Here is a 22,185-nt window from a genome sequence, read left to right on the forward strand (position 1 = left end):
AGCCCACTCTTCCCTCCAGGTGTTTAAACTTGCGTGCTCTGCCGGACACGCATGCTCCACGCCTGCTTTAGTTTGTACTCAGAGACCTTTTATATGAAAGGCTTTCCCTAACCATCTAAAACAAGAATAATTCCTGTGCTGCTGAGCGGCTCAGTGGGTAAAGGTGATTGCTGCCAAGCCTGGCAGCCTGAGTTCAGCTCCCGGCACCCCACATGATGGAAGTAGAGAACCAATTTTCTGAAATTTGTCTTCTGTACTGCAGAGCAGATGCCCCTGAAGCTGAGACTAGACGGCCAGAGAATAAAGCATAAAAGCTGTTTCTTTGTTTTCCACAGAGCACTCATCTCCTGTGCTGTGGTTTTTTGTTTTTTGTTTTGTTTTTGTTTTTTTAGGTCTCACTAGAACAGAAGCCAGATAGGTGTGGAGAATTGTCTTGTTTATTACTGTGTTCCTGGCCTGGGACAGTACGTAATGCTCAGTTGCTGTAGCACTCTTGTGCTTTGGGCCATTGTTAAAGACAATAAGTATTGCTAGGGCTCAAGTTGTGGCTCAGCAGTTAAGAACAGAAGTTAAAAAGGTCCTTTTGCAGAGGACCCAGGTTTGATTCCCAGCACCTAAATGGCAGTTCACAATACTAGTTCCAAGGGATCTGGAGCTCTCTTCTGGCCTCTGATGGCACCCAGGACTTACATACATACAAACAAAATACTATGAAACATAAAAAGAAATAAATCTTTTTTGAAAAGAAAAAGAAAGATTGCTTGAACATAAGCCAGCAACACCAAGACAAGTGTTCTGATTCCCTAAGACAGCTACTGAGTAACTGGTGTGAGTAGGGGCTGTGGCTGTATGGGAGATAGGGGATAAGATGGCCCAAGATGGCATCATACTCCTCAGTGGTATGCAGTTTGAAACTCAGGGATGGTTTATTTCTGTGATTTAGTTTTGCTTCATCGTTGACCAGGGATAGCTGGAACTGAAAGGCCGGCTGTGGATAGGTGAGGGTCGTCTTTATGTGTTGAATGTATACATGGGTGGGAGTGTCTGATCCACTTGAATATAAGCAGGATCTCACTATGGGGTAAGGATTATGGCTCATGTTCAGGAATCCAGAGTTCTGAATTGCTTGGGTAGCAGGATTTGAGTAGTTAACTCTCAGTACCGTTCTGAGGAGGAACCTGGGGAGCCCGAATGGAGACCCCTAATGGAAGGAGAATTGACTGCTCAGTCAGAAGCACTGTGCTTGTCTTCTGTTCATTAGCTATATATCGGGGCACATCACTCCCTTGTCATAGTGTCAGCTTCCTCGTATTTCAAGTAAGAGTATTAGATAATACTTCTCCAGTTTACTTGAATAGCAAATGAATAATGTGAAATCACTTTATAAATGATGAGAGAAATTATACAAATATTAGTAATTTTATGTTTTTGTTTTGTTTTGTTTTGTTTTTGCGAGTCAAAAGATAATTTAAAAACTATTAGCCACTGGCTAGAGAGATGGCTCAGAGGTTTAGAGCACTGACTGCTCTTTCAGAGGACTTGGATTCGATTCCTAGCACCCACATGGAGGTTCACTTCAGTGTGTAGCTCAAGTCTCAAGTGATCCAAAGCTCTCTTCAGGCCTCCTTGAACACCAAGCACACACATAGTACACAGACGTACATGCAGGCAAAACACACATAAAATTAAATTAAACTTAAAACAACAACAAAGAACTCCTAACCACTTTAAGAAACAATTGAGCACCGTGTCTCATACCTGCAATCCCAGCCCTTGGGAGGTGGAGGCAGGATGGTCCTAAGTTCAAGGTCGTCTTTGGCTATATAGAGAATTGGAAGCCATGCTGGGTTACTGACATCCTGCCTCAGAAGAACTGGAGGAGGTGGAGCGGAGATGTTCTGATAGGAATATGAAAGGGTGTTGGTTGTCAGTTTGTTTTTGTTTTCTTTTTAATGAACTATCTACTTAGCCCCTGTTTTGGATGTGTCTGACCTTTCATAAGTGACACATAGAGACATTTGGAACCTTAAGGACTTGGTGATCAAGTATTTTAGTATGTAATGTACCACTATAATTTTCATTTAATGTATTTTTTGCTTAATTGCAATTTTTTCCCCACAGGATACAAATCACTCACTTTATCTGAGTGAGTTGGGCCTTCTGTCCACGGATTCTGAATTGCAAGAAAATTCCAGTACAGTAAGTATTCCTGAGGAGGGGTGCTAGAGGAATTCCTCTTTGAAAACGGAGGAAGGTCAGTCTGAACTCTCCTAGATGTAATTGTGTTCAGTCGCTGACATGGAGGATTCTTTTTCTGGGAATGCCTTTGGCCTGGATCATTCATTGATGGTCTTTTGGTCCCAGAAGATTTCTTGTTTTACTAATTTAGGCAACTATTCATTGAGTAATGTTGCAGCCGCCATGTGCAGCCCACGGTGCGACCAGGAAGGTGTGGCTTGCTCCAGGAACTTGAAGTCTAGTTAGATGTGCCAGAGTTTCAGAGGTCCTGGACTTGTCTCAACCCTGCGTCTCACCTGCCTTAGCATGTTTCCTTCTTCCAGCTCACCTGAGTGGGCATTTGAAGGGCCTTGCCAGGCAGGCCTCCGCTAAGGGAAGAGTCCACTCTGTCTTCCTGTCACTGTGCTTTTCACTGTTTGCTGATAGACCACTGCATGGAGTCTGAGCTCATGCAGTCCGACTGTTCTCTTGTTCTCTATACCAGTCGGCGTTTGTGCTCAGGCTAGTTTTCTGTCACTCTTCATAATAAATAATGTAATTGCATGTGTTTAAACATAGACTGAACGACTTAGAAATGTTGTGGGAAAATGCTTCCTTTTCTCAATTGTCTTGTATTTTGAGACAGTCTCATTCAGTGTAGTCCATGCTGGTCTCAAGCTCAGGACAGTCTAGGCAGGCTGATTCTTCAGCCGTCCAGATGCTGGGACTACCAGTGTGAGCCACCATACTGAACTGGAAAACCTTTTCTAAAAGTGTGGGAGTTAATAGAGTCAGTAGGTAGCACCTATGAGAATGAATATAGGTTATTACCTGGGTGTGACTGTAGTCTCACTGATAGGAGACTGAGGCAGGAGGATCACTGGAGCCTAGCAGTTTGAGACCAATCTGAGTAACAGTGAGACCTGTCTCTAAATAAGAAGAAAATATTAAAGTGTATGCTCTTGGGCTTTCCTTACAGCCACAGAATCAGCATTGTTGAGAGTGATATTAAAAAGCATGTTTGGGGGCTGGGATTTAGGCAAGCACAATGCCCTGAATTTCACCTCACTTCACACATGGGCATGCGTAAGTGCATGTGTGCATGTTGTGCTGGGGACTTTAATGTAGGGCCTAATGCATGCTGCATGCTAGGCAAATATTCTACCCCTAAACTAAATCCTCAGCCCAGATAGAAAATTTTCATAGCTAACATTTGCTCATGGGCATAAATGAATATGTTTATGCAAATAGGAAGTCTCAGTGGAGAAATAGAAACTATTTAAAAACGAAACCGTGTGTTGTGGGACGTGCCTCTAATCCTAGTACTTGGGAAGCTGAGGCAGGAAGATTGCCAGTAATTGGTGGTCAGCCTGTATTACATAAGTGAGACCTTTTCCCAATAAATAAATAAATAGAGTAAACCAAGCTAAGCTTGATATATGGACATTAAAGTGTGCACCTGTAATCCTAACACTTGTAAGGTACAGGCGGCAGGATTGTAGATTCAAGGAGCTATGCTACAAAAAAACAGAACATTTAGAACTGAAAATTAAGTCAGATAATTCAAAACCAGGGGCTGTCCGATAGTTCAGTGGAGAAGCACTGGCTAGCCAGGCCTGGTGAGCTAAGCCCAGCCACCGGCGTCTCCAGATTGGCTTCGCTGAGCTGGTCTGTGCTCTCCACGCCGTGTCGTGCTCCTGTGCACGTGTGCTCTTGAATGAATGCAAAGAAACCATGTGAAAAGATTCTTAGATTAGACTTAACAATGAAGAAAGAGGAGAGAATCATTTGTTATGTTGGAGATAGCTTCATCTGGAGAACAAAGGTAAAAACACTGAGTATTCCATATGATTGTCATTCATATCACAGAACAAATTTCCTAAAGTTTATACTCAAGATGTCTAGGATGCCCTCTGAGTTACCTAACCGAAGACTTTCTGGGTACAGTATTCCTTTAACACTTATTTAGTCCATGCATGTGCACAAATGTTGCACTTGTGTGTATGAATACATACCACAGCACACATACAGAGGTCAGACGACAACTTTTAGGTTCTGGGGGGTGAACCAAGGACATCAGACTTGCACGGGCAGTCTTTACACACACAGCCATTTGGAAGCCCAACATTTAACTGTAGTACATAGCTGAGAAGTCCATGCTGGCCAGGACTGTGCCATAAGACTGGGAAGCTTTGGGGAACTCTGAGGCCACCAGGAAAGACACCTGATAAATGGGAACCGTAAGAAGTTTGTGAAAAGCGAAGCCATTTCCAGCATAGTTACTGTGTCGAGAGAGAAGTCCTATCCCTTCGTCTAACCTGTCTATGCTCCTGGCACCCAGTGGTTAGCCCAGATTTGGAAAGAGTTTTTTTAGTCTTTCAAACCAAGGTCACAGTTCCTTAAAGCAGTCGGACTAATGTGAAATTTCTTAACAATTGGGACTTGGTAGAATCAAGTGGTAAATTTGTATGAGATTGTCATCTTAAGGGTGTCTGTGTATAGGTGTCCTAGAAATGAACTTGGTTTGCTCCAACCTTTTGAGAAGGGGCTGGATCTACCAGGGAGTGGCCTCTGGGCCTTTGGTTGCTGAGCTCTGAGGTCATCTGGACCTGGACAGTCCTGCTGTTTTTCCTGCTCTGACCCAGAGATCAGCCTGTCCTCACCTCTACTTTGAAGAGTCATTCCCTCTAATTCTGCAGCCAGGGGTTTTTGCTCTGAAGCCTGGTGGGGGCTTCAGCATCCACCCTGTAGCTGAGCAGTGGTGGTGCACACCTTTATCCCAGCCCTTGGGAGGCAGAGGCAGAACTGCTACAAGTTTGAGGTTGATTTACATAGTGGCCAGCTGGAGCTGCACAATGAAGGTCTCTCTAGAGTCATAGTCCTTCCTTTTTCTCTTTTTTAATGTGTGGTGTGTGCATATGTGTATACAGACGAGGTCAAAGGAAGATGGCAGGGCATCTTGCTCTGGAACTAGGGCTGGTGGGATTCTCTTGTCTTGGCCTCCTTCAGCTCTGGGATTATATGCGCTCAAGCAACAATGCTAGCCTGCCTGCCTTCCTTCCTCCCTCCCTTCCTTCCTTCCTTCCTCCCTCCCTCCCTTCCTTCCTTCCTTCCTCCCTTCCTTCCTTCCTTCCTTCCTCCCTCCCTTTCTTTTACTTTTTTCTTTTTCTGTGTGTGTGTGTGTGTGTGTGTGTGTGTGTGTGTGTGTGTGTGTGGAGAGAGAGACAGAGACAGAGACAGATATGCTTTTCAGGTCACAGTGCAGAATCTGAAAGTCCCAGCCTTGGCCTTAGTCCTAACTCAGCTGGATGGGGGCTGGAGCTGCTGTTGCAGAGGCCGCCGCCATTCTCTCTCATACAGCCAGCCAGTGACTGCACTTCCCCCTTCTTTTTGGTTGGTTGGTTGGTTTTGTTTTGGCTTTGAACTCACAGATATCCCCCTGTCTCTCTTTCCTCGTGCTGGGATTAAAGGCATGCACCACCACCCCTGGCTCCCCTTGGTTCTCGCAGCAGATGGAATCAGAGTAGGGTGATTGCCTCTGATGCAGTTCCGTAACTGAGGACCCCCACACTGGGGCACAGCCCCAGTCACCACATTCTGCCCAGCAGCAAGGCAGCCCTTGAGCTCTCTGTCCCACGAGCAGAGTTGTTGCAGAATGCCTGGAAGATGATAAGCTGGCAGCTGGGACAGAGTCCCACCCCAAGATAGGTTTTACTTTGATTTATAGTACAGTGTCTTCTTTTGAAATAGGATCTGGCTGTATAGTCAGTCAATGCTGGCCTCAAACTCACAGCAGTCCTCCTGTCTCTGTCTGGAATTATAAGCATGAGCCATAAAACCCTTCTTATACAGTGTGCACACTCTCTCCCTCCCTCCCCCTCCCTCCCCCTCCCTCCCCCTCCCTCCCCCTCCCTCCACATGTTATTGAAAACACTGTGCACAAGTCAGCATAGTCTCAGATGTTGGTCCTCACCTTCCCTGTTCCTTTGAGGCTGCGGAGTCTCTGCTGTTTTTCCCTCAGGCTCACTGGGCTCTGAGTTGGGCATTCTCTCTCCCATTTCTCTGGCTGTGGAATGCTGGGACTGCATAGGTTCATGCTGCTCTGTCTAGCTTTTCTGTGTCTTCTGGGTATTCAAACTTAGGTCTTCACACTTGTGTGGCAAACACCTTTACCCTTTATCCCCTGACCCATCCCCAAGGTCCCTCTTCCTCTTCCTCCTTCCCACTTTTTTTCCCCCCCCCTCATTTTAAAATTCGTTGTTTTGAGACAATACCTCACCCTGAAGTCCAGGCCAGCTTCAACAGACTGCTCATCCTCTGTCTCCAGGACCCTGTGGTTATAGGCAAGAGCTTCCATGCCTGAATGGATTGCTTTTATTTGCAGTTCCCATAAAACCTGTGTTTTAACCCCTGACTTAAACTTTGGAGGTCCTTGGCTTGCACTGTCCCAGGATTTACCAAAGTCTGTAGATGACTTAGTTGCATCTGCTCCAGGGTGTCAGAGCATTCCGGTCCTGCCCTGCTGCTACCCTGCTTTCTTGGACTTTTGTGGGCCTTTGTCATGTACAGTTCTGAAATGTAGCTTCCTTTCATTTTGTTAAATTTTGTCTGTGTGGGCAAGGTATGTGCAGGTACCCACGGAGGCCAGAAGCACGGGATTCCTCTGGAGTTTGAGTTCCAGGTTGTGAGACATGGGTACTGGGAACTGGGCTCTGCAAGAGCAATGTGTCCTTAACCACTGAACCATCTCTGCAGCACCACCTTTTAGTTTTTAAATGCCTTTGACCTCTGGCCTTTTGTTAAGTATAAGACTTTCACTGTTTTTTGTCACTGAGGTTCTTAGGTTGGTTTGATTTCTTACTGTGGCACATATTAGAATGTCATCAATACTATGTAATGACCTTGAAAGATTATGTCACTACTACAGAAAATGGACAAACTGCAGGGAATTATTTCAGTCTCTTTTCTATTGCTGGTAACACAATACCACAGACTAAGTTTTACAGAAAAGATATTTACTTTGACTCATGTTCTGGAAGCCCAAAGTTGATGGGTGGATGTGTGTGTTTTCCTCTGTGTGCACCTGTACAGTCATTATGAGCTGAATGTGTGTGTTCCTGTGTATGCAGGTATACAGTCTTGAAGGTCAGGATGTGTGTGTATTCCTGTGTGTGCAGTGTATAGTCGTGATGGGCAGGGTGTGTGTGTGTGTTCCTATGTGTAGGTGTACAGCTGTGATGGGCAGGATGTGTGTATGTGTATTCCTGTGTGTGCAGGTGTACAGTTGTGATGGGCAGGGTGTGTGTGTGTGTGCAAGTGTACAGTTGTGCTCATGTTGGTGGAGGCCAGAGGTCATCATCAAGTGTCTTCCTCTGTCACTCTCCACTTTAGTTTTGGGGACAAGATCTCGTACTGAACCTGGAGCTCACCACTGTGGCTAGATTGGCTGGTCAGCAGGTTCCGGAATCATCCTGACTCTACCTGCCCAGTGCTGGGGTCACAGACATGTACCACTGTATCTGCCTTTTGTTATTGTCATGCTTATATTTATTCATTTATTTTGTGGGGGTGTGGGTGCTAGGCATCCATTGACAAACACATCACAGACTGAGCCCTTAACCCACCTCCTTTATATGGGGGACAGGATTCTCCACATGTAGCCCAGGCTAGCCTTGAACTTGGGCTGGCCTTGGACTTTCTATCTCCCTGTCTCAGACTCTTGTATACTGGGACGGCAGGTATGTGCCACACCTGGCTTTAGTGGTGGCCTTTTTGGCAGGAAGGTTGAGTGTGTATGTCCTGGTCTCTTTCTTTTTTGTTTTTTTAGACCGGCTATGGATCTCACTATGTAGACCAGGCTAGTGTAGAACTGACAAAGATCCATCCATCTCTGATTCCCAGTTGCTTAGATTAAAGGCTTGTGCCGCCAGGCCTGGCCTTTCCCCTTTTTATGAAGCCAGTAGCACTGAGTGTTAGACCTCACTCCGGTGACCTTATCTGATCCCAACTCCCTAAGCTTTATGGGAATTAAGCCCTAGCATGAGTTTCATTCTCTTTTTAAAAAAGGAATCATTTTGGCTCAATTAACGTGAGTTTCCATGAGGCATATTATAGCAGTAATATTCAGACTACGATCTCATTTGTATGTAGGATTTGGTTTTTTAAAACAGGGTTTAGAAGATTTAGATTTATTTTTATGTACATGAGTGTTTTGCTTGCACACTGCATGACTATTGCCCATGGAAGCTGGAAAAGGGTGTTGAAACTCCTCGAACTAGAGTTACAGATGATTGTTAGCACCATGTGGGTCCATGGTGCGCCTCACCCCCAAGCCCCATCCCATCCCCAAGCCCCCTCCACTTAAACATGCTAGAGTAAACATTTCAGGCTTTGTGGAACCCGTAGTGTGTCCCAGCTCCTTGCCTCTGCTGATGTACTGTGAAAACAGCCTCCCTGTGTGAGTGCCTACATTCCAGTGAAACTTTGTACAAAAACTGGTTGTCGAGTTGCAGGTCTGAGCTGCTGATTCCTCATGGCTCAGTGTCAGGGAAACACATGTTCCTTTGAGGAAGTGGAGATGAATGCTGGCCATGATGGTCCACACCTGTGATCCTGGTGCTCAAGGATCACGGCAGTAGATCAGAACCAGCTTGAGCAATTTAATGAGACCCTGTCTCAAAACAAAAAAATATGAGTACTGGGGATGTAGCTTGGGAGTGGAATGCTTGCCTGAGGTGTGCAGGGCCCTATGTTCAGTCTCCAGTACCTACAAAAGGGAGAAAGGAACAGGAATCCTATCAAAAGGTCATTCTAGGTCCCCTGCTTTGTTTACGTTAGTCAAGGGGAAGACTTTCTCAGGATGACGAATCTCACCTTTCTCCCTGTCAGACACAGGACCAGGACCTCAGCACAATTTCACCAGCAATCATCTTTGAATCCATGTTCCAGAATTCAGATGACCCTACAATTCAAGATGATCCTCTGCAGACAGGTATGTTTTCACTTTTCAGTCCATCTTTCCCCAACTCCCTGGGATGCATAGGGAAGGTCTCCTTTGTAATCTCTTGTTGGATTTAAAAGAACAGCAGGAGCTGTGGACGTTTTTCCCTCCTTGTGCTGCTGCCTTCATGAGTGGGTGGGACCCACAAATGAGGCTTCTGACGTGTAGGTAACACTGCTAGAGTGGAATGCCTGTTCAGTACAGCTTTCCGCTGCCAGATGTCTTCTGACGAATCATGCCAGAAAGCTTGCCTCTTCTCTTTGCAGAAGCAGCACAGGATACTTTTGTGCTAGTTAATTTTCCTTTAGTACCTGTCTTTATAAAGTGTGCTTGATCAGGAAGCCAGGCCAGCTAGCAGTGGAGTGATTGGCCCATAAAGACTGTTTTTGTGGTGCCCATGAAGCTCGGGATGTGGATACACGTTTCTTCTTCTTTTCCTTGCCAGCTGCCTTGATTGAAAGTTTGAACGGTGACGCAGAGTCAGTCAGTGATGTCCCACCACCTGCAGGAAATGCAGCATCTTTATCTCTTCCGCTCGTACTGCAGCCTGGCATCTCTGAGCCAGCCCAGCCTTTGCTCCCAGCCTCAGCTCCGTCCGCTCCTCCACCTGCTCCCTCCCTAGGACCTGGCTCCCAGGCAGCTGCATTTGGCAGTCCCCCTGCTCTCTTACAACCTCCAGAAGTGCCTGTTCCCCACAGCACACAGTTTGCTGCTAATCATCAAGAGTTTCTGCCGCACCCCCAGGCGCCACCCCAGACCATCGTACCAGGACTTTCTGTTGTTGCTGGGGCTCCTGCAGCAGCAGCAGTGGCATCGGGCGTGGCAGCACCAGCCCCACCACAAAGTACTACTGAGCCCCTGCCTGCTATGGTCCAAACTCTGCCCCTGGGTGCCAACTCTGTCCTAACTAATAATCCCACCATAACCATCACCCCAACTCCCAACACGGCCATCCTGCAGTCCAGCCTAGTCATGGGAGAGCAGAACTTACAGTGGTTATTGAATGGTGCCACCAGTTCACCACAAAACCAAGAACAAATTGTAAGTATTACTCAGAACCACACTCAGTGGGGTGCAGTGTCTACAGAGGACATGGTCCTTCCCTCCTGCCTTTCTTTTTTCTAGTAGTAATGGGGATTGAACCTTCACACGTGCTAGACAAGTGCTCTCCCACAAAGTGCATCCCCAGCCTTCGGTCTGTTATTTCAAAGGGAAAACGGCTAGCTTGTCTACCTTGAAACATGAATCCATGTAGCTATTTCTCCCAGGAAAGTGTTGCAGATCCAGGGGAGTGGATTGATATCTAAGTTAAAGATGAAGACAAACAACTTAGTTTACTTGGTGAAGACACCTGAACAAACATTCCTTCTAAAGCTAATCACATCATCTAGTGCCACACAGACACTCCCAGCCTGTGGCCTATGGGCTGCGTGTGCCCCAGGATGGCAGTGATTTGGCTCAGCATTGGCAGACCACATCATCAACTTGTGTGTAACATCCAAAGGTTGGACTCTGGTGTGCAGGAGAGCCGTCAACAGACCCCAGAGGCCCAGGAGTGTGTCAGGGAAGCAGATCTGTTCACTTTCTTCCTTTCTTTTTGCAGTGCAAGGGGTCAGCCCCATTGCCATACACATGCTGGGCTAGTAGTCCACCACTGAGCACACCCCAGGCCAGAGGACTTTTCTAAGAATGCATTTGGTCTTGACTCTGGAAACCACTTGGCTGCCATGTCAGTGTATTTTGAGAGCCTAGTATTTGCCAGATTCTATGCTGGAGGATACAGAAAAATGAAAAGCATGATTTATTTTAAGATGTACATTCAAGGAAAGAGACTAAAATATTAATATTACCAGTGGGCAAAGAGCCCGATATTACCAGCAGTGAAGCAAAACAAAGTAAAGAAGCCCTTTCGTTGAGCTCTTACATGAATGGGGTGACTGTGCACTCTTTTAGGATGTTTGCTTATTGTTGAGAGGGGGCACATGTGTGCCATGGCGTGTGTGTGGAAGTCAGAGGCCAATTTGTGGGAGACATTTCTTGGTGGCAGGTGTCTCTACCTACTAAGTTTTTTTGTATTTTTTGTTTGTTTGTGTGTTTAGATAGGGTCTCTATAGCCCTGGTTGTCCAGAAACTCATTCTGTAGACCAGGTTGGCCTCGAACTCACAGAGATCCACCTGCCTCTGCCTCCCATGTGCTGGACTAAAGGCGTGCACCACCACGCCAGGCTCCACTATCTTGCCAGCCCCTCTTTTAGTTTTTTGTTTTCTTCCAGTTTTATTTTTTTAATTTTTTATGTATGAATGTGTTGTCTGTATGTCTGTCCACCACATGCTAGCCTGGTGCCCTCAGAAGCCATAATAGAGTGACTGGTCCATCCAAGGCAAAGTGGAGACTTGAAAACAGGCAGCCTGTGCCCAGAGCTGTGCTACCACTTGAGCTCCCACACTCAGAGGCTTGCACCGGCACACTCAGAGGCTTGCACCGGCACACTCACAGGCTTGCACCGGCACACTCACAGGCTTGCACCGGCACACTCACAGGCTTGCACCGGCACACTCACAGGCTTGCACCGGCACACTCACAGGCTTGCACCGGCACACTCACAGGCTTGCACCGGCACACTCACAGGCTTGCACCGGCACACTCACAGGCTTGCACCGGCACACTCACAGGCTTGCACCGGCACACTCACAGGCTTGCACCGGCACACACTCACAGACTTGCACTGGCACACTCAGAGGTTTGCACCAGCACACAGATCAAGTGGGCCTTGAGCCGTGGCTAGGGACTGGGTGGAAAGTAGCAGGGACTACAGAGGGAGATTTGTGCATGGGTTTAAACAAACTGGAAAGATAGTGTAGAAATGGCCTGGCAGCCATCTGTGAGTGAGATGTCAGAGTCCTTGGAATGGCCTTTGCAGTATTCTCTTCCAGTCTGCCTGCTTAGAGTCTGTTGTTTCCTGAGTCTGCCCATGCGGAGCTGTTAAAACAAATGCCATTCTTTTCCCTGTGAATCATTTACATAGATTTACATGTGGTCTCTTACCTGTAATCCCTTTGCTCAGGTGTATGGGCTAGAGAACTAAGTTTAAGGCCAGCCTGGGCTATAAAGCCAAATCCTGTATCTACACACACACACACACACACACACACACACTCACCATAAAAAGTAAAGAAAAAAAAAAGGGGTGGTGGGGGAAGACCGGACACTCCTGTCTCCCATCTTTTCTTTTTATCCCCTATGTCGGAGACTCAACCTATGCAAGTGCTCTACTGCTGAACTCATTCCTCAGCCTTCTATCATTTCGTTTTATAGTTCTATCTATATCTTAGCCAGAAATCAAAATTCTTCCCAGACTCATATTGAAGCACATTTTTGTGTGTTTTAAATTAGGATTTAAAAAAAAGAAAGCCCCTTTAAGATAAGAACAGTTTTTGTGCTCTTATGTGTGTGGATATTTTGCCTGCATGTATGTCTGTGCACCACATGTGTGCAGTGCCAGTGGAGGCCAGAAGAGGGCGCTGGGTTCCCTGGAACCAGAGATAGAGACTGCCAGGTAGATGCCACTTTGTGCTACTATGTAGATGCTGGGAATTGAACTCTGGTCCTCTGGAAGAGCAACTTTCAAATGCTGAGCCATCTCTCCTACCCCCAGAAACCCTTTAATGTAATAGTAAGTAAAGTGAGATTCTAGTACACGTGGTGTGTCGTCCCCCCCCCCCACCCCCCCCCCCCCCGAGACAGGGTTTCTCTGTGTAGCTTTGCGCCTGTCCTGGATCTCGCTCAGTAGACCAGGCTGGCCTCGAACTCACAGAGATCCGCCTGGCTCTGCCTCCCGAGTGCTGGGATTAAAGGCGTGCGCCACCGCCGCCCGGCTCTAGTACAGGTTTTTTGCTTGTTTTTGTTTTTGAGCCGAGGGTATCTTACATTAGGTCTGGTCTCAAACTCACTATGCAGCCAAGGCTGGCCTTGAACTCCTGACCTTCTAGCCTGAGTGCTGTGTGCCTCTGCACAATGTATGGTCTTCATAGGAACAATACGAAGGCTGATGTGTCCCCCACTGTGTTCTCATGTACCACCTCATTCATCTTGAGAGGCCTGTGGGCGGCCCTTCAGTTATCATCTCGGCCTTAATAGGAAACTGAGGCTCTAGTGACTGAAGTCACTTGGCTAAAGTCTCAGCATGAGAGGTGGAGGCAGGTGGATCACAAGTTCATGGCTAGCCTGGGCTACATAGTTAGAGCTTGTTTCATAGGACAAAAACAAATGAAAAAGTCCATTCACTTGCCTGACAGGTGACAGAACCTGGACGTGAATCTGGTGTAGCCAAATCCAAGACCCAGGGTGGGACTCTCCTGAGCCCTCGGAATACTGCATGCTCAGGATAGATAGCCTTAGCCTGTCCTGGGTGCTCAGTCTAGACCCTGAGGGGTAAAAAGGAACTTTGCAGCTCTCACAGAGAATTGGGATGGACAAAGCTAGCCCAGGACTCCCTCTAAGAAGGCCGTCACTTGAGAAAAGCATCCTCGGAGGGGTCTTTGGACAAATACAATCCACTGGACCAGGCAGCTGGGAGACAGCCAAGTAATGGGGACAAAGCTAGCTATAATGTCAGCATGGAATGTCAAACAGTGCAATGACCTCATATCAGCTCACAAACAAAACACCCTTCAGTACAGAAATGCCCGAACACTGAGGGTTTTCTACTTCTTGGGTGACCACGACAACTGGGGAGGCTGTGGAGCCTTGGAGGGCTGCCACATTAGAGTGGCCGTCAGTGTGACTCTGCTGTGTTGTGTTTCCCTTAGCAGCAAGCATCGAAAGTCGAGCAGGTGTATTTCACCACTGCAGTACCAGTAGCCAGTAGCACAGGTATGTAATTCCATGTTAGCTTTCAAAGAAAGTCCTCCGGGCTCTCTGTCCTTGCTTCAGGTTTTAGGTGTTTTTAAAATCATGAGACCGCCTCAGTGAAGTTGACATGCCCTTGTTTACTGAGGAGGCTGTGTTCTCATGGAGACCAGAAGCTGGTGTGCTGCTGCTGCTGATGATGATGAAAAGGAGGCCCCATTCTTTACCTGTCTAAGTGCTTTCCCTGTGACAGAGCTTGGGAACAGAACCAGGGGAGACCAGGTTAAATCACAGTTAATGCTAAAGAGGGCAGTTGTTAATTCACGGGGCTCTTTTCTAATTACAGTAAGCAGCAGCAGCAGCAGCAGCATCTGGGTCAGAGACTCGAGCAGAGCTGAAAGGTCCTTTCATTGGAGTGCTGTTTTCTTTTTCTTTTTTCTTCTTTTGCTGGTATTGAGGCTTGAACCCAAAAGCTCATGCATGCTAGTCAAACTTCCTACCGCTGAGCTATATCCCCTAGCCAGACCTTTCATTTGAAACTTTTTCTTTTTATGTATTGAACCCAGAACTAGGCATGGGGGTGCATGCCTGTGCTGCCAGCACTGTGCAGTAAGGCAGGAGGAGTGAGAGAATTGAGCTCCAGGTTAACCTGGGCTCTGTAGTGACTTCTAGGCCAGGCTGGTAAAAATCCTGCAGTGGCAGGCTGACTGCAATCATTAAGTGGGTGAAATAAAGGCAAATGGAAGGAGAGATAAAAACTGGGACCTAGTTAGGCAGTGGTGGCACACGTCTTTAATCTCAGCACTCGAGAGGCAGAGGCAGGTGGATCCATGTGAGTTCCAGGACAGCCTGGTCTACAGAGTGAGTTCCAGGACAGCCAGGGCTACACAGAGAAAATGTTTCAAGAAACAAAAACAAATAAAAAATTGGGGCCCAAGGAGATTCACTGACTCCTCCAAGATTGTACATGAACTTGTAAGAGTTCTCTGACCGCCTCGTTCCCGCCCTGTGTCCTCTCACTAGCCTTCAGCTCTGTTGTACACAGAACCTGGCTAAGTCCAGATGGTATGTGTACATATTACACACGACCGTGAAAGGAAGACGGATATGAATGTGTGCACACACCAGGCTGGCTGTGTCAGAGACCAGCCGCCATCTCCCGTAGGTCAGACAGGGTCCTGAGGAGCTGGGCGTCCTTGGAAAGCAGGTGCTGTGCAGTGTGGAGAGGGTGCAGAAGGCCAGCAGCAGTGCCGTGTGCACTTGCCTGGTGCCGTGTGCACTTGCCTGGTGCCGAGGCTGGCGGCCACTGGTTCGTTATTTGCACAGCCTGCAGGGAACACCACCTGGGGCGGGAAGAGAGCAGAGAGAGAGTCAGCTGGACCTTGAAAAAGGAGAGTAATTCTTCCAAAGAGCAGCACTGTCTGCCCGCCAGTTTAAGCAAAAGGAAGAGCCTAGAGTCTGAAGACGAGAAGAAAGGCATTTGCTGTGGCCTGCACAGATGGGCAGCAGAGAGGGACGGGGTGCATCTAGATTGTGTGGGTGGCTCTTCTAAGAAGGAAGGGATGGGGTAACACCTGACAGGCATTTTCCTTGAGAAAGAACCTGGTCCAGTGTACAGCATGGCATCTTTCCCACCCATCACGCCTGGCTCCTCAGCAGTCAGTTCTCCCTGGTCCACACTCCCCGAGCCATCTTGCCTCTGCTCCTGGCCATCTGAAGAGCAGTCTCTCTTGCCTCTCTCACAGGGAGCTCTGTCCAGCAGATTGGCCTCAGTGTTCCTGTCATCATCATCAAACAAGAGGAGGCCTGCCAGTGCCAGTGTGCTTGCCGGGACTCTGCGAAGGAGAAGGAGCGGGCGGCCAGCAGAAGAAAAGGCTACTCCTCCCCACCCCCTCCAGAGCTGAACCCCCAGCCTCCTGACGGGCCCAGCCTTCAGTTACCGCCCTAGACGTCTCCCTCCCCCTCCCCCCTCCTCCTCCTCCACCGGACCCTCTTCCTGTGAGCAAAGCAGACAGGCTGAGGCTCCTCAGACCCTCTGAAATGTTAAGTGCCATGGATGTGTCAAAGTTCCTGTCCTTTCAGAGCCTGGACACCCGTCCAATCCAGTTCACAGTGAAGCACTACTGCTGGGGTAGAGAAGACGGGCCTGGCCAGCAGCGTCGCCCGGGGAAGGGCCTGCGTGCGCGCCCCTCCAGGAACAGGGTGAGCAGGAAGTATCGGGTGTGATGCTGCCGTCATGGGGTCAGAAATTGGAAGGATGAAGAAATCTCCATCTGAAAGCCTCACCTTTCAGACATATTTTCTTTACTCATATCCCAGGAACATCCATTTTAAGGAACTGATCTTTGGAGGAAAACAAAAAAAAAAAAAGAAAAAAAAAAGCTAAGTTATAAGTGAACTGTCTGGCTGCACTGTATGTCACTTTTGCTTATTGTTATGTGAACTTGGAAATTAAGGTTACTGGTATGCATAAAAGTTCTAAATGAAAGGGTGTGGTTTCCATCAATTTGGTACTGCCCATCATTTGCACTGGGGTCCTTGTGGATTGGGCAGGAGAGGTCAGTTGCTGGTGTTGCTCCCCGGCGTTTTAATCTGAGGCAGCACACCTGTCTGGAGGGCCAGAGCACCGCTTCTGTGGAAGCGGTCGTGGCTAGGGCAGGTGTGAGTTGTGAGCTAGACAGGGGGGCACTGTTTGGTTGTTGGTGCTTTGTTTCTGTGGAGCTCGGAGTAGTAGATGCAGAGGGGCCTGTCCTGTGTCCTGCTCAATCCAAACGGGCAGCTTCAAGGCCCCTGGCCATAGTGATGACGTGCTTGTGCAGGGCCCTGAGGCAGTTGTTGACAGCTCTTTTGATACTGTGCTAGAGCTGGCTCTAGCCCCAGTCTTTGCCTTCTTGGCTCTTTCCATTTCTCAGTGCGTGTCAGGGCCGGAAGCTTGGAGTGCATCTGTCCTGAGGAAGCACCTATTTTATCCTAAAGTGAACACAAGGCTTCTGGCCAGTGGCTGCCAGGGTCTGGCTGCCTTTGCTGGTGTTCTATTCCTCAGAGCAGAAGGGCTGCTTCTCCAGAGCAGGTACAGATCTAAGGGAGTTGGACGAAGCAGCCGGTGGTACCCAGTTCTAGCCGGGCTTTTGGTTATTCCCTCCCATCTCCATCCCTCACATCTCTAGATTTTGCATATAGCCTTGTACAGTGCAAACAAGGATGTGATTTCTAAACAAAAAGGAATAAAAAACTAAAACGATGATCTTCTACTCAGGGTAAAACAAAAAATTCCCCTTCCACCAAAAAGCCTGAAGCTGGAAGTCAGTTACCTCATTTGGAATGTTTCATTAAGTTGTGTTATAGGATTTTTTTTATTTGTGTATAGAGTTATATCCATCTGCCTGCCTTTGGTTCCAGGTTACTGCCTCTTCAGATATAAGTACAATCCATAGGAGAATGGGAGTTGCTGTCCTTCGGCTGTTTAATGTGGCCATTGGTGCTTGGGAAGCTCAGTGGCTAGCTGGGCCCAGGGTCTGAAGGAGGTCTCTGTCTCCTGCAAGGAGCAAGGTCCAGTGTCCAAACAAGACAAGAGAGTTGCATAGGTTACCCTCCCGCTGCCTGGGCCTTTCCTCAGAGCCAGCCAGGATGGTGTCCTTTTAGAAGGCTCTGGTCTAAAGGCAAGATATTTAGGGACAGTTGACCAAGAGAGTCATGGCAGAGTCATGAGGAGAAATGGGCGCAGCTGATTTCCCATTCCAGGAGCTGACTGAGAGCATGAACTTCTCATTGACATTCTACGTGCCCTCTCCCCAAATGGCTGGTAGGTTTGGGCAACCGTAGGCCTCAGCAGAAATCCGTAAGATAGGAAGAGTCCTTTGTTAGACCTCCCTGGGGAACCAGCTGCTTGGGTGCAGGTTGTCTTCGGCTGTCTCTAGGACTTGCACCCACAGGAAGTGAGCTTTGCACTCAGGCCCTTGCTCTTTTTAACCTCTGAGGAGAGCAGTGAATGGTACCCTAGGGTGATGGCCTGGGATTCTGGTTCGCTGGGAGCTGACATAGGAAACAGGAGCCATGGGGGAATGTGTGAAAGGTTTGAATGGTTTATATATGGCTTCTTGGTTAGCTAGGGCTGTGCTCTTAATGGTCCCTTCCTGGGTCATTGGCTTTTCACTCTCCACAGTTGAGGGGTGTAGAAGAAGCATTTAAGCAGTGTTGAGGCTGACGTGTTTCCAGTTGAAGGAGTTAAGTATTTGTCTTTGTGTGACTGTAGAACACAAGACTCAGATCTAACTAGCTTTTGGAAATTGAGGAATGTGTTTAAAATCAGGAGTTGTGCGGGGCCAGGTGTACTCCACCGGGTAGACAGGCTTTCCTTCCGTGCTGTTCCAGCTCTCCCCTCATCCTCCTGCAAGCCCAGCCTCTAATGTCAAGGACCTCAGAGAAGAGGGAGCCCCATGGCTAAACCAGAGCCAGAAAGACCTTCATGGAGAGTGGTTTCTCAGGGGAATGAACTTAGGGTAAGGCTAAGAAGAGAGACTTCTGACAGATGGATTTAAGCCTTTTCTGCCTCCCATGGCAGCCTTCACCATTGTGACCCTGTAGACCATACTTGGGTCACCACTGGCATCTCCAGGTTAGCCCCTTCCAAGAGGCTGGTTCACGACAAGACTGGAGAGTGGAGCTGGTGGTCCTGGAGGTGGCCAGGCAATCTTGGTCCCACCAAACTGCCTTATAAATGTGGCCCTTCCCAGACAGGAGGGCAAGGCCGAAGGAAGGTGGCTCAGTCTCCTTGACAGGGTCTTGGCCAAGCTCATGGGGCAGCACTAGCTTGGTGACTGGAGTAGTGTCGTTCATTGACTTTGACTCCAGTTTAGAAGATCATGGTACAATGCCAAGGAGAGGCCTTTGCGATGTGGGGACCTCTCTAGGTAGAAGGCAAGGGGGCTTCCTTTCCCTTCCAGAGAGTCAGTACATGGGAAAAGGTGGTTTTCCAAGCCAGGGCAGTGGACTGATGGGTAATGGAGGTAGATGAGGTTTTCCTGAGGCTTTGTATGATGCTGAATGTGTCCAGAGGGACAAATTTGCAGAACCTCATATTGGTATATTAAAGAAATAATAAAATAAAAAGCACTTTAGGTTACTTTGTCTTTAACCCAATTGCTGCAATTTCTGTTGTGTGTGTATATATATACATATATATACTTTCCACAAAGTTTTATTTTTTGCTCAGAATAAAGTTGAGGTGTGAAAAGAAAGCACTTACTTCGGTGCAATATATGCGTAGCTTGACAGTCGCTATCCCATGTGGCCCTGGCCCGCCCGGCCTGTTTTTCTGCTCCCTCAGCACTGTGCTGAAGCTGTCCATAGGGAAACACTATCGTGCATCTCAGCAGCTGCTCATCTATGCAAGCCTTCCCTGTGTGTCCCGGGCGCCCCCTCAGGCCCTCCGAGGAACTGCTGCAGCTGTTTCCTTCTGACTGTTGAGCCCCCTTTCTGCCACTTCCCCGCCCCCCTGCTCTTTCCCCTCTTCACCATGACAAAATGATTCCCAGAAGGGACAGGCTGTTCCCAGGTAAAAACCTGGCACCTTCTAGACTTCCATATTTGTAATCCCATCCATTGACAGTGATGGCTTCTCCAGTGTCGCTGAACTATTGATTTGTAGAACTGCACCACAATTGCTAGTCTACAGCTTTTTTTTTCTTTTAACACCCCAAATCAGAAACATGTTGGAAGAAAGGAGTGGGCAATACAAACCATTTCTGTACTGCTCTCTGCATGTCCTGTTGGTTCAAAGCAGACTGCCAGGATTCACCAAATCCAGTAATAAAGACGCTAATAACCTCCCTCACGGGCTCCCACCTAATCTTAAATTCCCAGCTGCAGACTAGAGGCATTTTAAGTATACTTCAGCCAGAGCAAGATTTCCACAGAGGCAGTATGCAAGTGGTTCTGCTGCGACACAGATGGGAAACTGTCCATCTCTTATTTGAGGTGGAAGAGGTTCAGACACAAAGCCAGATGATCCATATTTCTGATTGGTCAATCTGTTGGGCCTGTTTCTGGCATATTCTTGGGGCAAAGATAAAAGGGTCTCATCTCTTATGCCTCTGCTTATGGGGAGGACGATCTTTAGCCTGGGCATTTCTCACATTATTCCTGGTTGGTGGCAAGAGGGTGTCTCAGTCTGCACTAAAAATGCAAGTTACTGGATCTGTCAAGGTATATTACAGTTCAAGCTTTTTCTAGAAGTGGGATTTAAAAACCATGCACTGCTCCCTTGGTAGTGGCCTACTGGGCCAAAAATAAGTGATAATGTCATGTCACTTTCTCAACTCAATGCAGTTTCTAATTTTTTTTTACAGGAAATTTTTTCGTAAAACTTTTTTTCCACCAAAACCTAGGGTGTTTTTGCAGTATCCTTATTGCCCTCGTGGTGCCAAGTCAGAGGCTCGTCTGTCCTGGCCTCTGAGTTCTCAGGCCTCCCAAGGGCTGTTGGACTCAACAGTCTGCATCTTCTGTTGTACTTTGGAGAAAATGTCACTGAGGTTGGAGTTCCAGGCAACTGTTCCCTTTTCCTGTGAACTCACCCCTAGTTCCAGTTTGGGAGGGTAGCTGGACACAGGCTAGTCTGGCTATCTGGCTCAGACCAAGCCAGAAAAGGCCACAAATTCTCTTTTCTAACACACACTAATCATTGGCCAGTGGTCTTGGTGACAAGTTTTTAAGTCCCAAATACTTTTATTTGGATTATGTGAAAGTATCAAATTTATTTAAATGTAAAACATGGAACAACGGACTTCACTGAGCGATATGAAAACGTTACAGGTTCAGTACTTCCAAAGGAAGAAACTTCCAAACCCAAAAAAGAATAAATACGAATTTGTATTTTTGAAGAATGTGAAATAATGGTGTTTGCTTAATTGCTCATTTTGTATAAACTTAATATTGTACTTTAAAATATCTGCTATGAAGTGAAAATTTAACTTTTTGGAATTGAAAAAGCAATATTAAATACTAATGAAATCTTAATTAAATGCTTATTTAAATCTGGTAGTACCTGTGCATTACTTCCCACCCTTGTTCCTGGTTGACATTCTTTCCCGACTCCCCGCTCCCCAACCATCAAGTCTTGGAGGGGGGACAGAAAGGAAAGGTCCGTCACCAGTTGTCTACAGGTTTCCTTTTAATCAAGACTCTGCTGAAGTGTTTTGTGGGGCCGAGAGCCCCCAAAGCATGAAATGAACAAGTAATACCACCTGGAACCCCCAAAGCAGGCCAGACCACTCTGGCCAGCACTGCTGGCCTGCCCGAATCCGAGTACTCAAGACTGGATATTCGTTGGCTACATTTCCAAACACAGTACTGCCTTCAGCCAGGACGACGTGGGAGTGAACCCAGCTGCTTGCAAAGTTGCCATCCCAGGCTGAGGGCCAAGTACCAGCAACTGCCAGTGAAGACTGGCCCCTTAGTGAGGGGAGTTGGTCAGAGTCCAGCCACCGGCCCTGGAAGAGTACAGAAGTCAGGGTGCCCGGCTAGGAAATGGTCAAGGCTCCGCAGCTCCATCGCCAGCATCCTTTGGAAGGCCACCTCTGGGGGATACAGCGGGCTGGGGCGGCGCTCCGGACTTGGCTGAACCGTTCTAGTTGGAACAGAAGGGGGGTGGGGGGGTGGATGAGTCTGGGAGGAAAGGCCTTAGGTTAGGCCCTGCAAGGATAAGTCCACTTGGCATCTCGACAATACCGTACTTTTTCAAAAACCTCCCCCAGATCAAAGGAGGTTAAGTGTAGAGCGGTGGGGATGCTCTTCCACCCCCCTTCTGGGGCGGGGGCGAGTCTGGCCAGTGTAGTCAGTGGGCACACCCCACCTCCCAGGCCCAGCCCGGAGTGGGCACTGACCCCGCCACCAGCCGGCTCCGGACGCCGGCGGCCAAGCTGCCGCAGCATCTCCTCACAGGCGGCGATGGTGTCCAGGAGCTGCCGCTGCCGCTGCTCCACGGCGTCCAGCAGCTGCTGGGCGCGCTCATCCCGGGGCGGCTGCGGGGGTGGCCTCCCGCCGAGCCCCAGCCCCGCCTTCCCACGGTCCACGCCGGCAGCCTCCCTGCCCGGGAGAGAGACGGCGTCAGGGCCGGCGCTGG

The 22,185-nt window shown here is 48.1% G+C and overlaps 2 protein-coding genes across 3 annotated transcripts in view; one reads left to right on the forward strand and one right to left on the reverse strand.

Annotated features, from left to right (window-relative positions):
* The window catches only part of Mtf1 (metal regulatory transcription factor 1), a 45,739-nt gene extending 29,167 nt beyond the window's left edge, over window positions 1-16,572 (forward strand). The window contains exons 7-11 of one of the 2 annotated variants that reach the window (XM_059254937.1): window positions 2,122-2,199; window positions 9,106-9,208; window positions 9,663-10,258; window positions 14,027-14,090; window positions 15,812-16,572. In XM_059254937.1, coding sequence (XP_059110920.1) covers window positions 2,122-2,199; window positions 9,106-9,208; window positions 9,663-10,258; window positions 14,027-14,090; window positions 15,812-16,014 — 1,044 coding nt within the window. In that variant the 3' untranslated portion in view covers window positions 16,015-16,572. The remainder of the gene's footprint in view (window positions 1-2,121; window positions 2,200-9,105; window positions 9,209-9,662; window positions 10,259-14,026; window positions 14,091-15,811) is intronic. The other variant, XM_059254938.1, reaches the window with a different exon arrangement.
* A 4,644-nt stretch (window positions 16,573-21,216) lies between these two features.
* C2H1orf122 (chromosome 2 C1orf122 homolog) overlaps window positions 21,217-22,185 on the reverse strand; it is a 1,379-nt gene continuing 410 nt past the window's right edge. Inside the window, exons 2-3 of the mRNA XM_059255882.1 lie at window positions 21,947-22,181; window positions 21,217-21,690 (exon numbers count right to left, since the gene is read on the reverse strand). Of these exons, the coding sequence (XP_059111865.1) occupies window positions 21,595-21,690; window positions 21,947-22,181 (331 nt within the window). The 3' untranslated portion in view covers window positions 21,217-21,594. The remainder of the gene's footprint in view (window positions 21,691-21,946; window positions 22,182-22,185) is intronic.

Source organism: Peromyscus eremicus, chromosome 2, assembly GCF_949786415.1.
Source record: "Peromyscus eremicus chromosome 2, PerEre_H2_v1, whole genome shotgun sequence".
Classification (NCBI taxonomy): Eukaryota; Metazoa; Chordata; class Mammalia; order Rodentia; family Cricetidae; genus Peromyscus; species Peromyscus eremicus.